A 17,860-nucleotide genomic window follows, 5' to 3' on the forward strand; every position below is an offset into this window, starting at 1 on the left:
ATGTTGCCAACGGGCCAGATATTCGTACTCAGGGTGTCAGCTGTGCTGTTGCTGTTGGTCGGAAACTTGGCAGCTGCCGAGTTCTATTCCTCCATTCACGAAATGACGAAGGTCTTTGGCTACGAGCAGAGACTGCTGCTGCATATGCAAAAGTTTATAGCCGATAATGAGAGCAAATTGGATTTTCTGAAGGCGTGAGTTTGTAGTCGGGCCCTGCCACACAGCATAACGTAATTAAATTGAACGCAACTCAATCAACAGACGTCTGATCGAATTTGAACGGGAGCGGGACGAAGCTGCCAGTGAGGGGGTCGCCTACTTCCAGAGTCCCCTCAACAAATTTGTGCTTACAAAGCGACTGACGCTGGACTGGCAACGCGTTGAGAATCTGATGTCAACCGAAACCGGCTCCAGTGAGTATAATGGCTTGCATAGTCTAGCTGAGACGAGATGAGTTGAGTTCCATTAATCATACGCACTGTGTGCCCTTTGCAGTGGCACTTGGACGTCTCCACAAGCTGCGTCGTAACAAGAGAATGCCCAGCTCGGGAGAAGTGGCAGGCGCCATCGATGGTCTGCTGCGTCTGCAATATATCTACCGATTACCCACTAAGGATATAGCGGCTGGCATTCTCGATGGTGTACCCTATGGGTGAGTGTTTTGCTTCGATTATACTTTCAACTAAGCAGTCTTTAATTTATTGGGCAATCATATGTACTTTATTTTCATAGATTTAAACGGGAAAATAGGAGATTTTTTAGATTGATTTCTGGATTAGTACAATTTTGAAGTATTTTTATTTAGTACACATTTTCAAGACTGTGAATTAAAATCTAGAGATGATTCAAAATTCATATTAATGGTAGGTCTCTCGATTACGGTATGATATTTTTATCATTGATGGCTTTTAATAATCAGTAAGTTGTGAAAGGATTTCCGAGTATATGATACAAATTATTAACAATGCATCCACGGTGTGACAAAAATGTTACATAAACTAAGGCATGCAGCTATATTATTTGCTGTAATTTTCAGTATATACAAAAATATATACAAATGGCAGTAATGTTGAAATTAATAAATCTTTAGTCATTTCTGAATTATACTGAATTATTACCAATATTCTTAATTTCATTTAAAAGGACGACGTCTGCTAATATTGGTTATCCACTCTTTCTTCTCGAACTGCTTTTAATAATACTGTTCGGCGAAGTCACCCAATTCGAATTGATATCTGCCCTAAACTTATAACTTAAACTCATAACACATATTGTGTTTGCCGTTTACATAAAAAATCTCTGTAACACAACATAATGTAAATCGGCTGCTTGTGCAGCGCTCTCTTGCTCTACTTAACATTGTGACTTGGCAGCGCTCTCGCTCTCATCTGATCTGAAATGCAGCTGCAATGTTAGGGTCGTGCGATGTCAAAGTCTAGTCTCGAATTGTTGCCCGCTCGCGCAGTTCAGTTCTTCGTACACGGTTGCGTCGATCTCGCTTTTTGTTGTTGCTTTTGACGAAGTCTTGGTCAGAGGCACAGCCATAATGTACTTAATAGTTGCCATTGGGGATTAACAATAAATACGTTTAACGTTGTTGAAAGTCAACTTATTTTATTTGTTGGCTATAGCTTTCAAAACAGCTGCAAAAATATTGGTAGCTCAACAATTAAGGGTAATTGTCTGTCTGTCCTGTCTGTCAATAGAGTTTGGATCAGAGAACCATATCTGCAACATTAGAAACGTTACTTCTCTTTCTTTAATTTATAAAGCAGGCGGAATATCTCTGAATATTAAAATTTTCTCAATATACAAATATTGCATAATTAAACAATATAAATTATGTGAAAAATATAATAAATATACATAAATTTTAAGCAAAACTGCATATTTGGGCAGAAAATAAATGCATTTTATTTATATTTAAATGTTTCATTCAAATTTAATTCAATGAAATTTTTCTCATTTGTGCAGCACCGAGCTAGATGCTCAGCTTTGTCTGGATATTGGACGTCAGGCGCTGCAGGATAGGAAAACGCTTCTGGCACATTCCTGGGCGCTGGAGGCACGCCAGCGCTTGAATGAAGAGTCATTGGAGCTGCAACCACAGATTCTGGCGCTACTGGTGGAGACCAAAGTGGAGCTCGAAGATTTCCAAGGGGCCAATAGCACCTATCACGAGCTTATCGAATTACAGCCTGCTAGCGAGCAGCATGCCAAGAATTACGAGACTTTTATGCAGGCCAACAAGGACAAACTATCGCAGTCGAAGAATATTACGGATGAGCATGATGTAAAGCTAAATTGATATTCCAAATATTCGGTTGACTGATTTGTGCTAACTTTGCAGCCCGTGCCGGAGGATTTTACAGGCCTACCGGACGATATCCTATATCGATACACTTGCAGCGGTCACATTCGACCACCACCCGCTGAGTTCCGGGACCTGCGCTGCGGCTTCATGTCAGAAACGCATCCTTTTCTAATCCTAGCACCCCTGAAAGTCGAGGAGCTGCAGCGGGAGCCGCTGCTAGTCGTTTATCACGATGTCATTTATCAGGGCGAAATCGATATTATCAAGAACCTGACCAAGAACAGATTTGAACGCGCCCAAGTGATGGGAGACAATACCTCGGTGGTTTCGACCGTACGCACGAGCCAGTTTCAATTCATGCCCAAAACAACGCACAAGGTGCTGCAAACCATAGATGAACGTGTGGCCGACATGACCAATTTGAACATGGACTATGCCGAGGATCATCAGTTTTCCAATTACGGAGTAGGCGGCCACTATGCACAGCACTTTGATTATTTCCTTCCGCCGGCGGTGAGTAAAATGAGTTTGATATTTACGATATGTTGATAAACTAATTTAAAATTTATTTGGAAGCTTGATGGAAAACATAGCTATAATTGAATTTATAACGACTTGTACCTAAAATTGCACATAACATTGTACCTAACATTGTACCTAACATTGTAGCTAACATAGTAGCTAACATAGTAGCTAACATTGTAGCTAATATTGTACCTAACATTGTACCTAACATTGTACATAACATTGTTATACTCTGTACATGAAATGTACAGAAGTATATTAGGTTTGCGGGAGCTGAAAAATGTAACAGGCAGAAGGAGGCGTGGTAGACCCCACAAAGTATATATATTCTTGATCAGCATGACGAGACGAGTCGATCTAGCCCTGTTTGTCTGTCTGTCCGTCCGTATGAACACCTGGATCTCAGAGACTATAAGAGATATAGACACCAAATTTTGCACAAAGATGCCTTATATGTGTATTCTATACGAGTTTGCTTTATGTTTTTTATTTTCCCCCCCACTTCCAACCTATGGGGGTTTTCCCGAATTTCCATTCGTATAATCGCCTATATCTCGGAGACTATAAGACCTAGGAACACCAAATTTTAGTCTCAAATGCCTTATGTGAATACGCAGACCTCTCCCCAGAAAATCGCGATTTTCTCTAACTCCCGTAATTCTTGCAATTTTGAACTAAAATTTTGGAAATACCCCGAGTTAGTTATTATGTATCCGTATGCCAAGTTTCACTATGATAGACCAATTTAACAAGAAGTTATAGCCATAAATATATTTGCTGCTGCAGCGCTGCTCAAGCGCTGCCCGCGGCTGTTGTTGATGTTGCTGTTTGGCTGACATGTTTACACAGACACGAATAGATGCGCATAGGCATTCAACACTCGCACACTCATTTTACGGGTACAGGGTATAACAATATTAAATGCTCAGATTACAAATAATAGATATGAAGTTTGTTTTAAAAACTGTTAATGACACTTAAAAAATAATGGGGGCTTGGCATAGCTGAAGTAGATAGCAGAAATCCCATTGTCAGTTCGTTTCTGGATAATAATGGGTAATAATGTATAATAATATTAGCTTGTAGAGCAATACTGAAATTTCGTCGTATAAAAAAATAGACGACACAATCCGTGATGGCATTTCCTTGCAACAAACGTGGACGGTCAAATAATAAAGTAATTTAATAATAATAATTGTACTAATAATAAACGTTTTCTGATTTTAATTGAACACGAATACAAATTAAGGAGTGTGTGCCTTAAATAAGTACTTGAAAACTACTATTACATTAAAATGGTAAACAAATATTCAACGAATACTTAAAGACAATTTGTTATTATACAACTAAATCCATATACTTACAACTTGTTAACATAATTGTGACTGCTTTCCTATACTTACCTCATTATTATTTCGTTATTATTTGCTCTTACAATTCTTGGTATATTGTAATTGTTAGAAGCTGAATACATCCCTATCGTGGTTGAAGCTCTCAAATGCATTTTACAACTAATGATTAGCTTGAAATCATTTCAGTTTGAAACAAATCAGGTGAGTCCTGTCGAATGGGGCAACCGCATCGCCACAGTGCTGTTCTATGTAAGTATGCCAGTCTATTATTATGGCATTTGTTGTTTACTCACATCTCCGCCTCACACAGCTCTCGGACGTGGCTCAGGGTGGTGGCACCGCCTTTCCACGCCTCAAACAATTACTGATGCCCAAGAAGGGATCTGCAGCCTTTTGGTATAATTTACATGCCAGTGGTGCGCCTAACGAGCAGACTTTGCATGGCGCCTGCCCCATTATTGTGGGCTCCAAGTGGGGTGAGTGTACGGAATTCTTTTCAAAATTATTTCAACAATTTTATGTTGTTTACTTTGCAGTTCAAAATCGTTGGATACGAGAGTACATACAGGGCGATAAGCGTCCTTGCGAGGTCTGGGATGATTCACTCGCCTCCTATAGCCAAATAAAAAACCTAAAACATAAGCTGCAATAATAAAAGACTTTTGAATTTGAATACCTGAAGTTTCACTATTGAGGAAACCCCCTTCAAATACTCATAGTTTTTATTGATTTTCTTTTGAAATTTCTTACATATCCTCTCGAAAGTAAATGTAACATTTATTTTTGCAACTGGCCAAGAAAGCTGTCCTTGGCTCTCTGCTTGAAATCCTCTTCATTTCCCGTCAGTATGTATAATATGTGTGTATTTGCATAAAATTCAATATGACTTAGAACTAAACATCTATACTCGTATAATGTAATGTGTGTAGTTAATGCGAGTAACGCTTACATTTTGCATAATTGGGTTCACAATAGTTATAATTATAGCAATGCATGGATTTTTGTTGTTGTATAACATTTGAAAACTTCATCACACATCGATTTAAAAACAACACTGCATCAAAACATTTTATCATTTTTTTTCTTACATTTTTGATTTTATTTTTTAAATTTTTTTTGTAAATTTTCTTACTTTTAACATTTTTATTTCTTTTTTTGAATTTTATTCATTTTTTTAAGCTTTTTTATTGTTTTTAAATACTTGCATAAATAAAATAGTTCAGTTTCGCTTTTAAAAGGACACCAAGTGAAAGTTTCTTTGATTACGCAATGTTCTTTTTAGTGTATAAAGTTTTTAAATTCGCTTTTGTTTTCTTTTTGTTCTTTTTTGATTTCTCTCGGCAAAGTTGACTTTTGTGGTGGGCGAATTGCTCCAAGTTGGTGATGAAAGCTTTAGGTTTCACTTTTAGTTATAGATTTAGTTTTAGTTTCAGTTTTTTAGTGCATGGTTAAACACTTCCAAAGGGATTGTCTTGTAGGGGCACATGTTACATACATCGATATATAAATAGTTGTAGATTAATAGACAAATATATTTACTTTGTTTATGTAACACTGATATACAATCATTTAACATTTGCAGCTAAACATTTAAAATTTGACTAGTTGTTTTCAAATGTCTCAATAGATTTTAACTAAAACTCTTACCTCGGCCACTCCATTTGTTTATTGAAATTACAGTTTCTTTTTCTTATATTAATTACCATTTTTTCTTCATATTTTTTTGTACATCTATACACATGTATATAATTTGCAACGCTGTAAGTTTACATTAATGAATAAACATAGTATATTGAATCGTATATGTATTTTGATATATATATATATATATATTTTGTGTAGCACATGCTTGATAATTGTAAGTTAAATAACTTTTGCTGAAATATTCATTTCGCGCTTAAATGCTAAACTTGCCGTTTTGTTCTCTGCTTTTGACATTATGTATTTGTATATAGAGAGCTTTGATATTTGTGTATGCGATTTCTTTGCCATTAAATTGAACTGGAATTAAAACTCACATCGATATATATGAAGGTATTGGTCATGTGTAGAGACCATAGATATATGCATAATATTTTTTTTTTCAATTTTTTCGACGCTTGCTTGCATTTTCAAGGAATCTATAGCTTCATTTTACACTTCTCCACAGCCACAGCTTCCACATCCGCTCCGCATATACTTCTCATCCAATTTCCATACAATTCAAACTGTCAGGCCATTTAGATTTCGTAATTACGAAATTTATTGGCCACATCGGTGTTCTCGCCACCCCACTCGCCCTTGCGATTGCCGTAGTAGAGTGCAGCCCCGCCCTCGGAGGCACGGCGATGGGCCGGGTTGGGAGAGGCAGCGGACAAGCCACCGCTGCTGCTGGCCCCAGTCGGGGCGCTAGTCTCCGGCAACATACGATCCTTGGTCTTGGGTGTGGCCCAATGCATGGACTTTGATTAAAGGCAGAATATTTTTTGGAAATTAAATGAATGTGGCTTATGAATGAAAATCAAAATATAGTAATATAGTATAGCATGGGGTGTGTATTTACAATCGAGCATTGCTGGCTAACACTCAGAGTTTTTGGATGAAGAGGTACGTTCAAAAAATTAAGAAAAAACTATATACATATGTATATGTAGGTATGTGCGCAGGGAACGGGCTGCTTAGAGGACTTCTTTATCTTGGGTCATTTGCATAACACTAGATTAGACATATATTTTGTATGGTTCCAATACAATAAAGTATACGTGTAAAAAGTTGTATTAAGGAGTGGTGCCCCATGTGCCGCTTTCAATAAAGAAATGGTGAAAATATGCATTTGTTTTAAATAAAATAAAAACATTTAAAATAAAACTCAACAAATCACAAATTAAACATGTAACCGAAATAAATATTTATTGTACTGTTTACCATTTTTGTGGTAGTTTCAAAATAATGTCAAACTTTTACATAATTTCTTTTTCAGAGTTCTATTCGGACCTATCTATCACGTGTTAGATGTCTATACGTCAGATGTTTACAAGTCAGATATTTACACGTCAGATGTTTACACGTCAGATGTTTACACGTCAGATGTTTACACGTCAGTTATCTCCAGTTCAACCAATATTGACACAGAAAGATAGTCAGGTCATGCAGAAATTTAATCACATTGTTTTGTAAAGGCTTTCGGTTTCCCAATTCATTCGAATACCTTTTAGGGATTACTTAATGATTATATTTTTCCTATTTAAGCTGATGCAGATTAGCTTTAAAGGTAAATAAGCAATCTCTGGCACAATTTTCATAAAGTTTTGTGGCATATTCATTTTTTTTGCAGTGTATGCGAAATTGCTTGTCCAGCAAACCACAAAACTATTTCAGCCTGGCCGCCCAAAGTGGTCATAAATTGGAGGAATGCTCGTCATGCTTTAACAGACATCAAAACTTGAAATTGCCGACTGAAATTGCAGGCAACCGCAAAGGCTGCAAATTAGGTGAAAATTTGATGTTGATGGCAGATATGCAAGGGGCGTCTCTACAAGCAAGGACGACAGCAACAACAACAACAGCGACGACGACGACGACGACAGGGACAGATGTCATGCGAGTTGGTTATTTGCCGTCAGAATGCTGATGGATGCGCAGCCACTTCCGTTGGACAGAGGAACGGAAATTAGCATAGAGCAAGTAAACAGGCCAGTAAATCGTCTGGGCATGCATAACAATATCAAATGCGGAACAACAATACTATAAAGTGGCAGTCAGTTGCGTCCGTGACGCGACAGGAGATTAGTTATTCCATTCCATTCCGTGGTGCGACAACTGAGCGTATACTTAATGTTTGTTTTATCCAACTTCTGACAAATGTATACAAAACAATTGCAAAGCTGTCAAAAAGTACTAAAGTACTGAATTCCATGAAAATGAATTAATAATTTCATTCACAGCTCGCATTTCTCTTGACTTCAAAAACTATTCTCATGATTGATGAACAATTAATTAATGATAATGTTTCTTTGCTGACCAGTCTTTGTACTTAAAGTTTTACGAAATATAACAAAAATTGTTTTATTTTCAAAAAGTTGCCAGTGTTTGCTTTTTGGTGTTCGAGTGTGAACAGAGTAGGTTGAAATACGGCTCGCTAGCTCAAAATTAAGTGTGCTATCCTTGCTGCTTTCTTGTAACATGTTTTATGGCCATTAGCTCATAGTTTCAGGCACCCTTACTGCTATCATTAAATGGAAAGCCCTGTGTGACAACAACAAACACATATTGTGTATTTTACGACAACTGCTGGCAAACACAACCGTAGCTAAGCTATTGAGAGTAAGGATCAACTGTAGGTAAGTATGTAAGTGTAGGATTTTAAGGAGTAAAGGCCTTTTCAACAAAATTTAATTTATATTTTGGTAAGGCATGATTTCTTGTAAAAGTTCAGTTAGGTTTTAGATTTCATTAAACAATTATTAAACAAATATAAAAAGTTATGTGTCAACTTAATGGGAAACTTGCATATTTTGTAATTAGGCGTACTATAGTATAACCATTTGTAAAGATCTAGTTAAAGAATTTAAGCTTCTTTGTATTAAAAGATAATAGTTTTCTTATACAAGTATATGGAAGAATGGCCTATAAAAACGGGCAGTGTATAATTATAATATTTTGAGTGAGATTTTGAATATGATTCTGGAAACTAAAAACTTAAATCAAAATTATTTATAGCTCACAACAATATAATAATTTATAGCAAAATACTTATTTAGAAGCGTTGTAGTTTCAGATTTTATTACCCAGAATATTGTGCAGCTGTTTTATGAAAATTGAAAACTTTTGACAACAGGATTATAATTATATATATTTTTTTTAATTGTCCATAATTGTTATATTTTCTTTAAAGAAATTTTAATTCGAAAAATTATAAAATATTAAGACAGAAGAATTGCTAAATATTTTTCATATTTCATCTGATTCTTCCCGTACATTTTATCTTCACTTTCAAACTACTTTAGTGTTGTATACAGGTAGGTATTCCTGTATACTAGTTTTAATTTCATTTTTAACAAATCAAAAAACGTCTATAAATATCAAATAAAACAATTGCTAAATATTTTAAAGGGACTCTTTAATAAATGCAAGCATTAAGTTTTGGAAAAGTTTCAAATCATTTCTTATGTTTTACAAGGCCAAATAATGTTAAGAAATGTTTTGAAAGCAGAAATACTTCAGTAAAGGTAGAAAAAATGCAAAAACACAAAAAGTAGCCACAGAGTAATATTCGACAATTTAGAGGGGGGTTTTTTTGATGCTAGTGATCTAATATTAGGTTGGAAGACTACAGTTAGTTACACAAAGATTATGAGAAGCATTAAGCGGCACATCGGCACCCAGTTCCTTTTTGTGGCTCACACTCAGACACACATATATACACAGACTACAGACTTTTTTTGGTTTTTGGATTCAGGTTTTGGTTTTGTTTGATTTATTTGACTACTTCTCTGCTTTGCATTGTTCCTTGCCCAATGGTCATACCTCTTTATCCACTTTCTCCGCAATTGTGTATCTTCTCACCTGACCCACGTGCTCCTTCATACCCAGCCACTGCTTGTAGCTCATGGAGATTCCGCTGTTGCGCCACTTGTCGTAGATGGCGCGCTTCTCCGGATCGCAGAGCGTCTCCTTGGCCTCCTGCAACATAGCGTGGAAGAAGAAGACGTTTGCTTAAAAATATATTTAAATAATACGTTCCACTGCCTATTTGCATTTGACACACTTTATGCCCATGGGCAGCTCCGTCTCTCCATGTGATGAAAGTCAAATTTATTCAAGTGCAAAATCAACTGAAATTCAAAGCCCTTTTCGTTTGCCACTGCATATTAATCAATTTTCATAGCATACTTATTGGCATGCCTGCTCTGTGATTTACGAGTATGTGAACAAGACGCGCGCACACACACACAGCACAGCACAACATAAACACACATTGGCAGACCCAGAGTAATGCCATAAAACAGCACACATACAAACACATCAAGCAGAACAGCGAAGCAAATTATCCGCCCACTGCCAGCCTCTTAGTTATTCAGTGCAAACACACTCTTATGCTACTCTCGTATAAACTATATGTAAGGAGGACTGAGATTTTATTGTGGACCTGCTTGTTATTTGGCCGGCTACATGATAATCAATTATTTTGCTACTCATTGATTAACTGGGTCAGCCAATGTCCAATGAAGGTAGCACGACTTACACGGCTCGTTATCACCCGGAAGGCAAGTCCTTCAACAACCTTTCAAGCACATGTTTAGCCGATGGTCTGATTTAATTAATACTTGGATGCATACCAGACATATTTACTGAAGACTTGTCAGTTAAAATGAAAGCTGCATTTCTATTTCTATATGTATTTCTATTTATATTTTATATATATTTATGTTTGAAAAAAATGGTTGATGAAACAGAATTTAATTTCAAACTATAAATCTAATAATGTCCAACAAATTGCAAATGCATTTAATTTGGTTTATAAACTAATTCAATTGCTTACGAGCTAAAGCAAAACCGGTCGAAAAGAAGCAGAATTGTTTATTCATGTTCATTAAACATTAAACAGGACTCGCACAAGACCTTGAAAACGGAAAAGGCGTCTTGTGTTATTCGGGAATATTAAACTGAACACAATTTCTCCCAGTTTTCTTAAAGGTGATTTGGAAAACAATCTGTTATGCTGTTTCTTATTGAAGCAGGAAAAGCAAAATCTACTTTTGTTTCAAAAAACTTTAATCTGCAATTAACCTATAGCCTGAACGGTTCAGTTCGACTGGATTTGACTGCAATATGGAATAGGAATGAAGAAATGCATAACTTATTATATTTTGTTGCCTATATTTCCTTGATATTTCGCTTTTTATCGTTATCCTATCATTGCTAGATCTGTGTGCACAGCAAATCAGCGTGCAAGACCTCACACCAGTCCTCATGGCAACCTGTGTCTAACAGCACGGACCACAAGGTCCACAGCACGGGCCGCAGCATGAGAAGGAGCACTGAAGGTAGGCCGGGGTGCAGGGTGTACAGCAGAGCTCGACGCAGCAGCCCTTGCAGCAGGGTCCGCCGCATGGCGGTCCACACTCGGGGCAACAACCGCACGGACCTCCACACATTTTAGATTGAAATTGAATCTAAAATTGGTAGAAAAATGACCTGCGACTACACAGCAATAGGTATTATCCTGTTTTCCTTCTAAAAAAGCCACATGGACCGCTGTAAACAGTCGGATTAAATAAGGATCATTTCAAGTAGAGCAATACTTGTACTTGCCTTGGCTTGATTACGGAAAAAGGACAAGCTGAATGTTGTAACAAAAAACTATTTCTTTGTTGCCGATGTTGAAAGTTTGAATTTTGAGTAAAGAATGAGTTTGGAAAATGTGTGAAAATGTAAAACCTGAAGGATGCTGGAGTGGAATATCAAAGACGGCTGAGTTAAAATATTTATGTTTATATATGCTAAACACACATCTAGAAGCGTTAAAACTCTGCCCATCAAGCTATTTCATAAGCCTAATATGACCCTCATTTACATTTAAGTTTAAGAAGTTGTCGTAATTGAAAATGTATATTTATTTGTATGCCATTTAAAGGCATAAAGTAAAGGCTGTAAAGTAAATCAATCCATCAAATATATAATATTTTATGCCTTATTCTTAATATGATCCTCATTTACAATTAAGTTTAAGAAGTTGTCGTCTTTTAAAATGTAGCTTTCTTTTAATGCCATTTAAAGGCTAAGAACTTCAATTGCTTAAAAACTTTTATTTTTAAGACTTTTTAGTCTAAATAGTAAATAGTAATTATTTAATTTGCTGAAAAATTTATGTGTGGGCGAACGAACTAAATTTGAAAAGCTGACTATCCAATCACAATGCAGGCTCCAAAGCTGATTAAAACACAAAAATGAATTGTTTCATAGACAAACTCATTAGTGTTTAATTACATCGAAATAATTATATTGTGAATATATATTCAAACGGATAAGGCACTTGGATTATTAGTTGTATTCTGGCTTGCTCCCCTAAGTACATATGTCACTGGCCAGCTCTAATCTATGAATAAAACATATCTTTGGCAAAAATATGCCCAAGTCGAGGTGCTTGAATAAAAGTTAGATGACAGCTGATAAATATTACTTAACCTTTGCTAACGGAAGTCAAAGAAATAAATATTGTAATGTATATTATTAGACTTCTGATGTTATCTGACACAATTTTCATTTTTTACAATTATAAATATTATCATTGATCAGAAAAACTATGATTTATTAGACTGTGACAAAAACAAACTATAACTTTTAAAATTCGAACTCAATTGTAAATTAAATTGTTCATTCAAATTTCTAGATATAAATTGTATGATGTTAGTTGTAGTTGCTTTTTAATTAATTTATTTTTGATTATTGCTATTTAATTATTTTTATTTATTACAGCACAGCATCGCAAGCGGTTCAATTTTGAAATCCTAAATAAATAAGTTGCGCCGCTCACAATTTTGCAACCAATTTCATTTGCATAACCCGTGCTATATCTATTTTTAATCAAACATTTAGCGGTTTATTTGTTTTGGTCTGATACAAGCATGACCTTGTCTTCAGGGACTATGGACTGCGAATGACTGAGTTTTGTCATGTCTGGCCAGAGCCTGCGGCAGTTGCTGTCAAGTTGAGATCCTTGGCTGCCAATGGCAGCTGAAAATTGAGTTGTAACTTGTTTGCAGGCACAACTTTGTTTCGATTTCTCTGTATACCCTGCACCCGAAGGGCTTATGTAAAGTGTGTAACACGCAGAGGGGAGGTTATTCCTGTCCATAAAGCATATAGTATCGATCTACCTGTCTAAATTTATGTCTAGACTATAACATACGCTAAACCTTCATTGATCCAGATTTGTATGTAGACTCCTCCAATTCCCAGATAGCAGGAGTTTATTTTTTCTTTTCTATTATCCTTCTCCTCACCTTCTCACTACAGAATACTGTTCTCACTTCCTAAGCTAAATAGGTTAAACTATTAATACTTTTTCTGTACCTCAATTTTTACAACTCATCGATTTATGCCAAGAAAAGTTATTAGTGAAACATTTGCTCACCTGCTTATTTTTTCTCCTGCTATGCACACCTATAAAAACTCATATAACAGAGTGGCGGAGGTTTGTTGGCTACAGGGTATTACACTGTTTGTCTTGTTGAACTCTAACATTCTCTTTTGATTATTTTTTGCGTTAGATACGAAACATGCCCCAGCGATATAATAATAAACTGCCTGCTAGACATGTGTGTGCATGCCTATCTGGGGCCTCGCATCCCATAGCCTTATAATTTTTGCATGGTGCCTGTGTGTGGCACTTGGCTTTAAAAGGCTCTTTAAGCTTTATGTCTAAAAATCGGAGCCTCGCACTTTAAGCGTTTCATGGTCGTCCACAAACTTTCTCCATTGGTTTTATTGCTCGCCACGTACATAAAACCTACGGTACCTATAAAATTCCAACATGGCTACATGTACTGTATCTACATATATATGCCCTGTATATACAAGGCAGATCTACATAAAAGGTTGTTGTTGTTATTACGCCCGCGCGTATGCAAACAAGAATTTACGGCGTGTCCAGCTCGTGTGCAGAAATATGTCCGTACATATGTTTGTTTGTATTTACGGGCTGCAAATTGTAGTGTTATTTTTATGGTCCGACCCATAAGTCACATTACGCCAGACTTGACTTTTTGCCGCTGGACAAAAATATTTTCCAGGAAAGTGAAAAACATTCAACATTAACTTGGCCGTAGCTGAAATTGCCAGAATAAACATTTTTCTACGGCGGCGTGGAAAGGTCAAGCAAACGTCAATTTTAAATAAACTTTTGACATATTTTCAAATGATTTTTTATCCTAATAGCATCGTTCAGACTCATGAGAAACAATTAAAATTAGCCACAAAATTCACTTTGTAGTTACAAAGTATTGCATCATTGTACTAATAGGAATTGAATTTTTGAATTTGAAAAAAAGAGCCAACTGCTTAAAAATAAGCTCAATGTGTTGGTTTCACTTTTGTTTCTGAGTGAGCTTATTGTTTCATTATTCGTAGTTATTTTGTGGAACTTGTGTTCAAATATCAGACTGGCTCCAGCCCTAGCAATGAAAATGTTTTCTACTGTTTTACATAGATTTTTTATAGTTTTACTCTTTGGAAAAGGGTATATTTTATACATGATAAGCTAAAAAAAAATAGTCTTGAATATAGGTACACTGCTTGGGAACAATCGAACCCTTGATCTTCTTTGATAATTCGAAAAGTACCTAAATTAAAATACGATGCCTCCTCCTAAATATATCTCTGTGCTGCCTAAATCCATTTTCGGCCAATTACTATATTTAAGTATATTTTCATTATTATTATATTATTTTAGGTGGATCAGTTTCTTCTACACCTCTTCAGAATGCTTTTGAAAATATTATTAAAGTTTGTCTGTTCTTGAGTGTTCATATCTACTATAGATGTTAGGTATACTGATATACTGATATAACACACATTCTTTAGAGGAAATAATGATATGCACATTTTTATTAACTCAAGATATATAGTAGCAGGAATCCCCCAATGCGCGTTCGTTCCTTGAGTAAGCAGTCGGTTCTGTTTTCGCCGCCACCATCATGACAAGAACCATGATTAAAAATTGTCAAATTGATCATAAAATTTAATAAACATCCAACCTAGCACAGGTATTAAATAAAGATTAAAGATTTATAGAAAGAAGAAAAAGATATAGTGCCAATTATTCATATACTTGTATATTGTGTGCAAAACTGCATAAATTAATTACCATAATTACTTTTCTAAATTTGTTACTTCTAAGCTTTAGTGCAAATATTATTTAATTTAGCCATTAAGCAAATTGTTTAAATAAATAGCAAACTATCGTTTGTTTTTGAATAAAAACAACTATCAACAGAATGTTTAAGCTTTAAAGTGTATTTGATTTTGGACTTAACATACAACATCCCAAATCTGCAATTGCCTATCAATATCGGAGCTTCTTTTTTTTTGTTTCACGTATTCCTATATAATTAGTTAAAAGGTAGTTTGTAAACAATACCAGTAGTGTTGATTGATTGATTGATTTCACGAATAATAGCTTTAAACATATTGAAATACGAGCATTATACAGCATCATAGGCAATCTGAATGTATTACCTATTTGTTGTTTCCTGCCTGCCCCCACTCTCTCCTCCCGCCATCATCAGCCATCCATTTTTTTTTTTCATTACTTTTCTTTTGATAGTTGATATACGCATATAATGTACACACATGCACATTGATATGTAAATTGTTGTTTGCTTTTTATTTTCTTTTTTTTTTATTCCTATATAATTAGTTAAAAGATAATTTGTAAATACTAACTGTAGTGTTGACTCAAAATTGATTTCACGAATAAAAGCTGTAAACATTTTGAAATACGAGTTCTATACGGCATCACAGACAATACGAGTGTGGTTCCCCCTGCCAGTCCCCACCCTCTCCTCCCGCCATCATCAGCCATCCATTCTGAATGCCTGCATGCATCCGTTAGAGGTTTTTTTCTGATAGTGCAACACTTTGTTGATAACTATGGCAAACGCACTCCACATATACACATGCACATTTATATGTAAATTGTTGTATTATTTTTTGTTCTCGTCATGAAAAATCAATAAACGCTTTGCAAATAAAATATAGGTAATTTATTTTATCTCGTTTGTTGAGGGCAGGCGTTGCGCTCCTTCCCCACAGCCGGCCCACTCCTGTGGGTGCCTGTTTTTCATTGTCGTTTGGAAAATTCAATTTCAGGCTTTTGTCAGTGGGTCCCGCTATTGAGGAGTGTTAGTGTGCGTGTGCATGTGTGTGTGTATGTGTGCGGCACGCATTGTTTTATGCAGTCAAAAGTTATTCTGAGCGGTCTGTTCTCGTTTGTATATTTGTGCTATATATTGGCTTGCTCTTCTGTTTGGAATCCGGATTTTTTTTTTTTTACTTAGCAGCGTCAAATTGTTCGGTAATGTGAAATCAGCGCAGCTTTCAATTCCCCTCCCCTCCCATGGCCAGGACGAGGAAAAATGTTGAACATGTTTCACCTGCCCTTTTCAAGTTTTGACGAGCACATTAAACATATTGCCTGCCGCTGCCGAAATAATCGTGAGTAGGGCAGATGCGAGTACTTCATTAAATATGCAAAATGCTTGACTGCCTCAATTCTTGATGTTGTTTTTGTTTTGTGTTAGCCTCTTACCTTCAGTTGCTGGAACTTGGCCTCTGCCTCCTTGTTGCCGCTGTTCTTGTCGGGATGATATTGGAGGGCCAGCACCTTGTACTCGGCCTGTATCTGCTCGGGCTGTGCATGAAATGAAAAATGAAAAGCCACCAGAGACAAAGTTAAGTAAATGGAAATATAAAATTCTCTTTTCTTTGCGCTCCTTATTAACTAAAACATTTTGGGGCATAAATATTTTAAAAAGTCACAGGCAAGCATATTTTATAATGGCTATATTCCTGATGTCGTGCACGATTCTGATGCGCCACCCTCCTTTGTTGTTATATTTCCCGCCTTTATCACCAGCAAATACGACTACACAGTACAGTGGGACAACACCATCTAAATATTAGACAAATTAAAAAGTACTCAAAATAAAAGGACACTACAACTTTCCCCTCTTCTGATTATAACTTTCGAATTGAAATTTAATTTAAAAGCCAGTCGTGAATTGTTCAATTCTTATATATATTCCAGCACAAAAGTTATATTTAAGAATTAAAAATATTAAATTTAATATGGCTTATTCTCAAAGATTGTGCATATTAATGTAAGCAATGTAAGAATGTCTTTATCTTAAATCACGGCTTAATGTATGCAGAAACAAGATAGTTATTCCCATATATATTTTATTATTAAATAGAATGGAAGAAATGGAAAATGGAGTTAGCTTTTACTAAGGCTTTAACCCCTTCCAAAGTAACTTTGTCCGATTTCAATGTCGTTTTTTGCATTGGATAGAAAATATAAAATATACGTGTTTTATGGTTGTTTGAAATTTTGTGCGTCAAGCTTGTTGAGAGGTCAGCAAATTGCTCTTATTTAATTTAAATGAAAATCCAGTTTGCGAAAAGCCAGCGCAATTTGGAAATTTGCATCTTAGCCGTCTATCTATCCTGGCTGACCATTTTGGTTGAATTTGCTCCGTAGATGCTATTTTGAATTTCTTGTTAAACTCGCGTTGAATAGTGGAACATTGCAAAATAATTGAGTTTAAGACATACGAAGGGTCAATAAACAAAAAGCCAGCTTCCTAAATTTATTTATCTAGGCCTTGAAATCGTGTAGGAAGGCAGCCAGAATATATTTCGAATTTAATAAAGCAGCTGCCTTAAATAGCATGTTAAGTTAATTTCAATTTCAAGAAAATGAAAAAAACTTTTTGTTTTTGAAGTAAATAGGCCGAGACCTGTAGGTCTTTGATCTTACAATACTTTTCAATTACACTTTTCAATTCTTAACCAAAACATCAAATATTTCAATGTGCTTAATTCAGCTTAAAGTATTCCGTCAGAGACCCACTGTACACAATCTGATTAGTATGGGTGGCGCAGGGAAGACGCCCGCATATCTCTTGCT

General features: G+C 35.8%; 3 protein-coding genes across 4 annotated transcripts in view; 1 reads left to right on the forward strand and 2 right to left on the reverse strand.

Annotated features, from left to right (window-relative positions):
* On the forward strand, positions 1-4,864 carry LOC115620267 (prolyl 4-hydroxylase subunit alpha-1). The gene is made up of 8 exons (XM_030513426.1): positions 1-194; positions 262-413; positions 496-652; positions 1,975-2,293; positions 2,351-2,827; positions 4,378-4,440; positions 4,502-4,667; positions 4,728-4,864. The coding sequence occupies exons 1-8, from the start codon at positions 1-3 to the stop codon at positions 4,841-4,843; spliced, it is 1,644 nt and encodes a 547-aa protein (XP_030369286.1). The 3' UTR covers positions 4,844-4,864.
* The window catches only part of LOC115621764 (J domain-containing protein), a 27,907-nt gene continuing 14,905 nt past the window's right edge, over positions 4,859-17,860 (reverse strand). Inside the window, exons 3-5 of one of the 2 annotated variants that reach the window (XM_030515498.1) lie at positions 16,481-16,582; positions 9,736-9,852; positions 4,859-6,632 (exon numbers count right to left, since the gene is read on the reverse strand). In XM_030515498.1, the coding sequence (XP_030371358.1) occupies positions 6,411-6,632; positions 9,736-9,852; positions 16,481-16,582 (441 nt within the window). In that variant the 3' untranslated portion in view covers positions 4,859-6,410. Of the gene's footprint in view, positions 6,633-9,696; positions 9,853-16,480; positions 16,583-17,860 lie in introns of both variants that reach the window. The other variant, XM_030515497.1, reaches the window with a different exon arrangement.
* On the reverse strand, positions 11,030-11,575 carry LOC115621765 (male-specific sperm protein Mst84Db). Its single transcript, XM_030515499.1, has 2 exons — positions 11,485-11,575; positions 11,030-11,427 (listed from the first exon to the last, which is right to left on the reverse strand). The coding sequence occupies exon 2, from the start codon at positions 11,325-11,327 to the stop codon at positions 11,157-11,159; it is 171 nt and encodes a 56-aa protein (XP_030371359.1). The 5' UTR covers positions 11,328-11,427; positions 11,485-11,575; the 3' UTR covers positions 11,030-11,156.

The sequence above is a fragment of the Scaptodrosophila lebanonensis genome, unplaced genomic scaffold (assembly GCF_003285725.1).
Source record: "Scaptodrosophila lebanonensis strain 11010-0011.00,11010-0021.00 unplaced genomic scaffold, SlebRS2 tig00000024-arrow-pilon, whole genome shotgun sequence".
NCBI classification, from domain to species: Eukaryota; Metazoa; Arthropoda; class Insecta; order Diptera; family Drosophilidae; genus Scaptodrosophila; species Scaptodrosophila lebanonensis.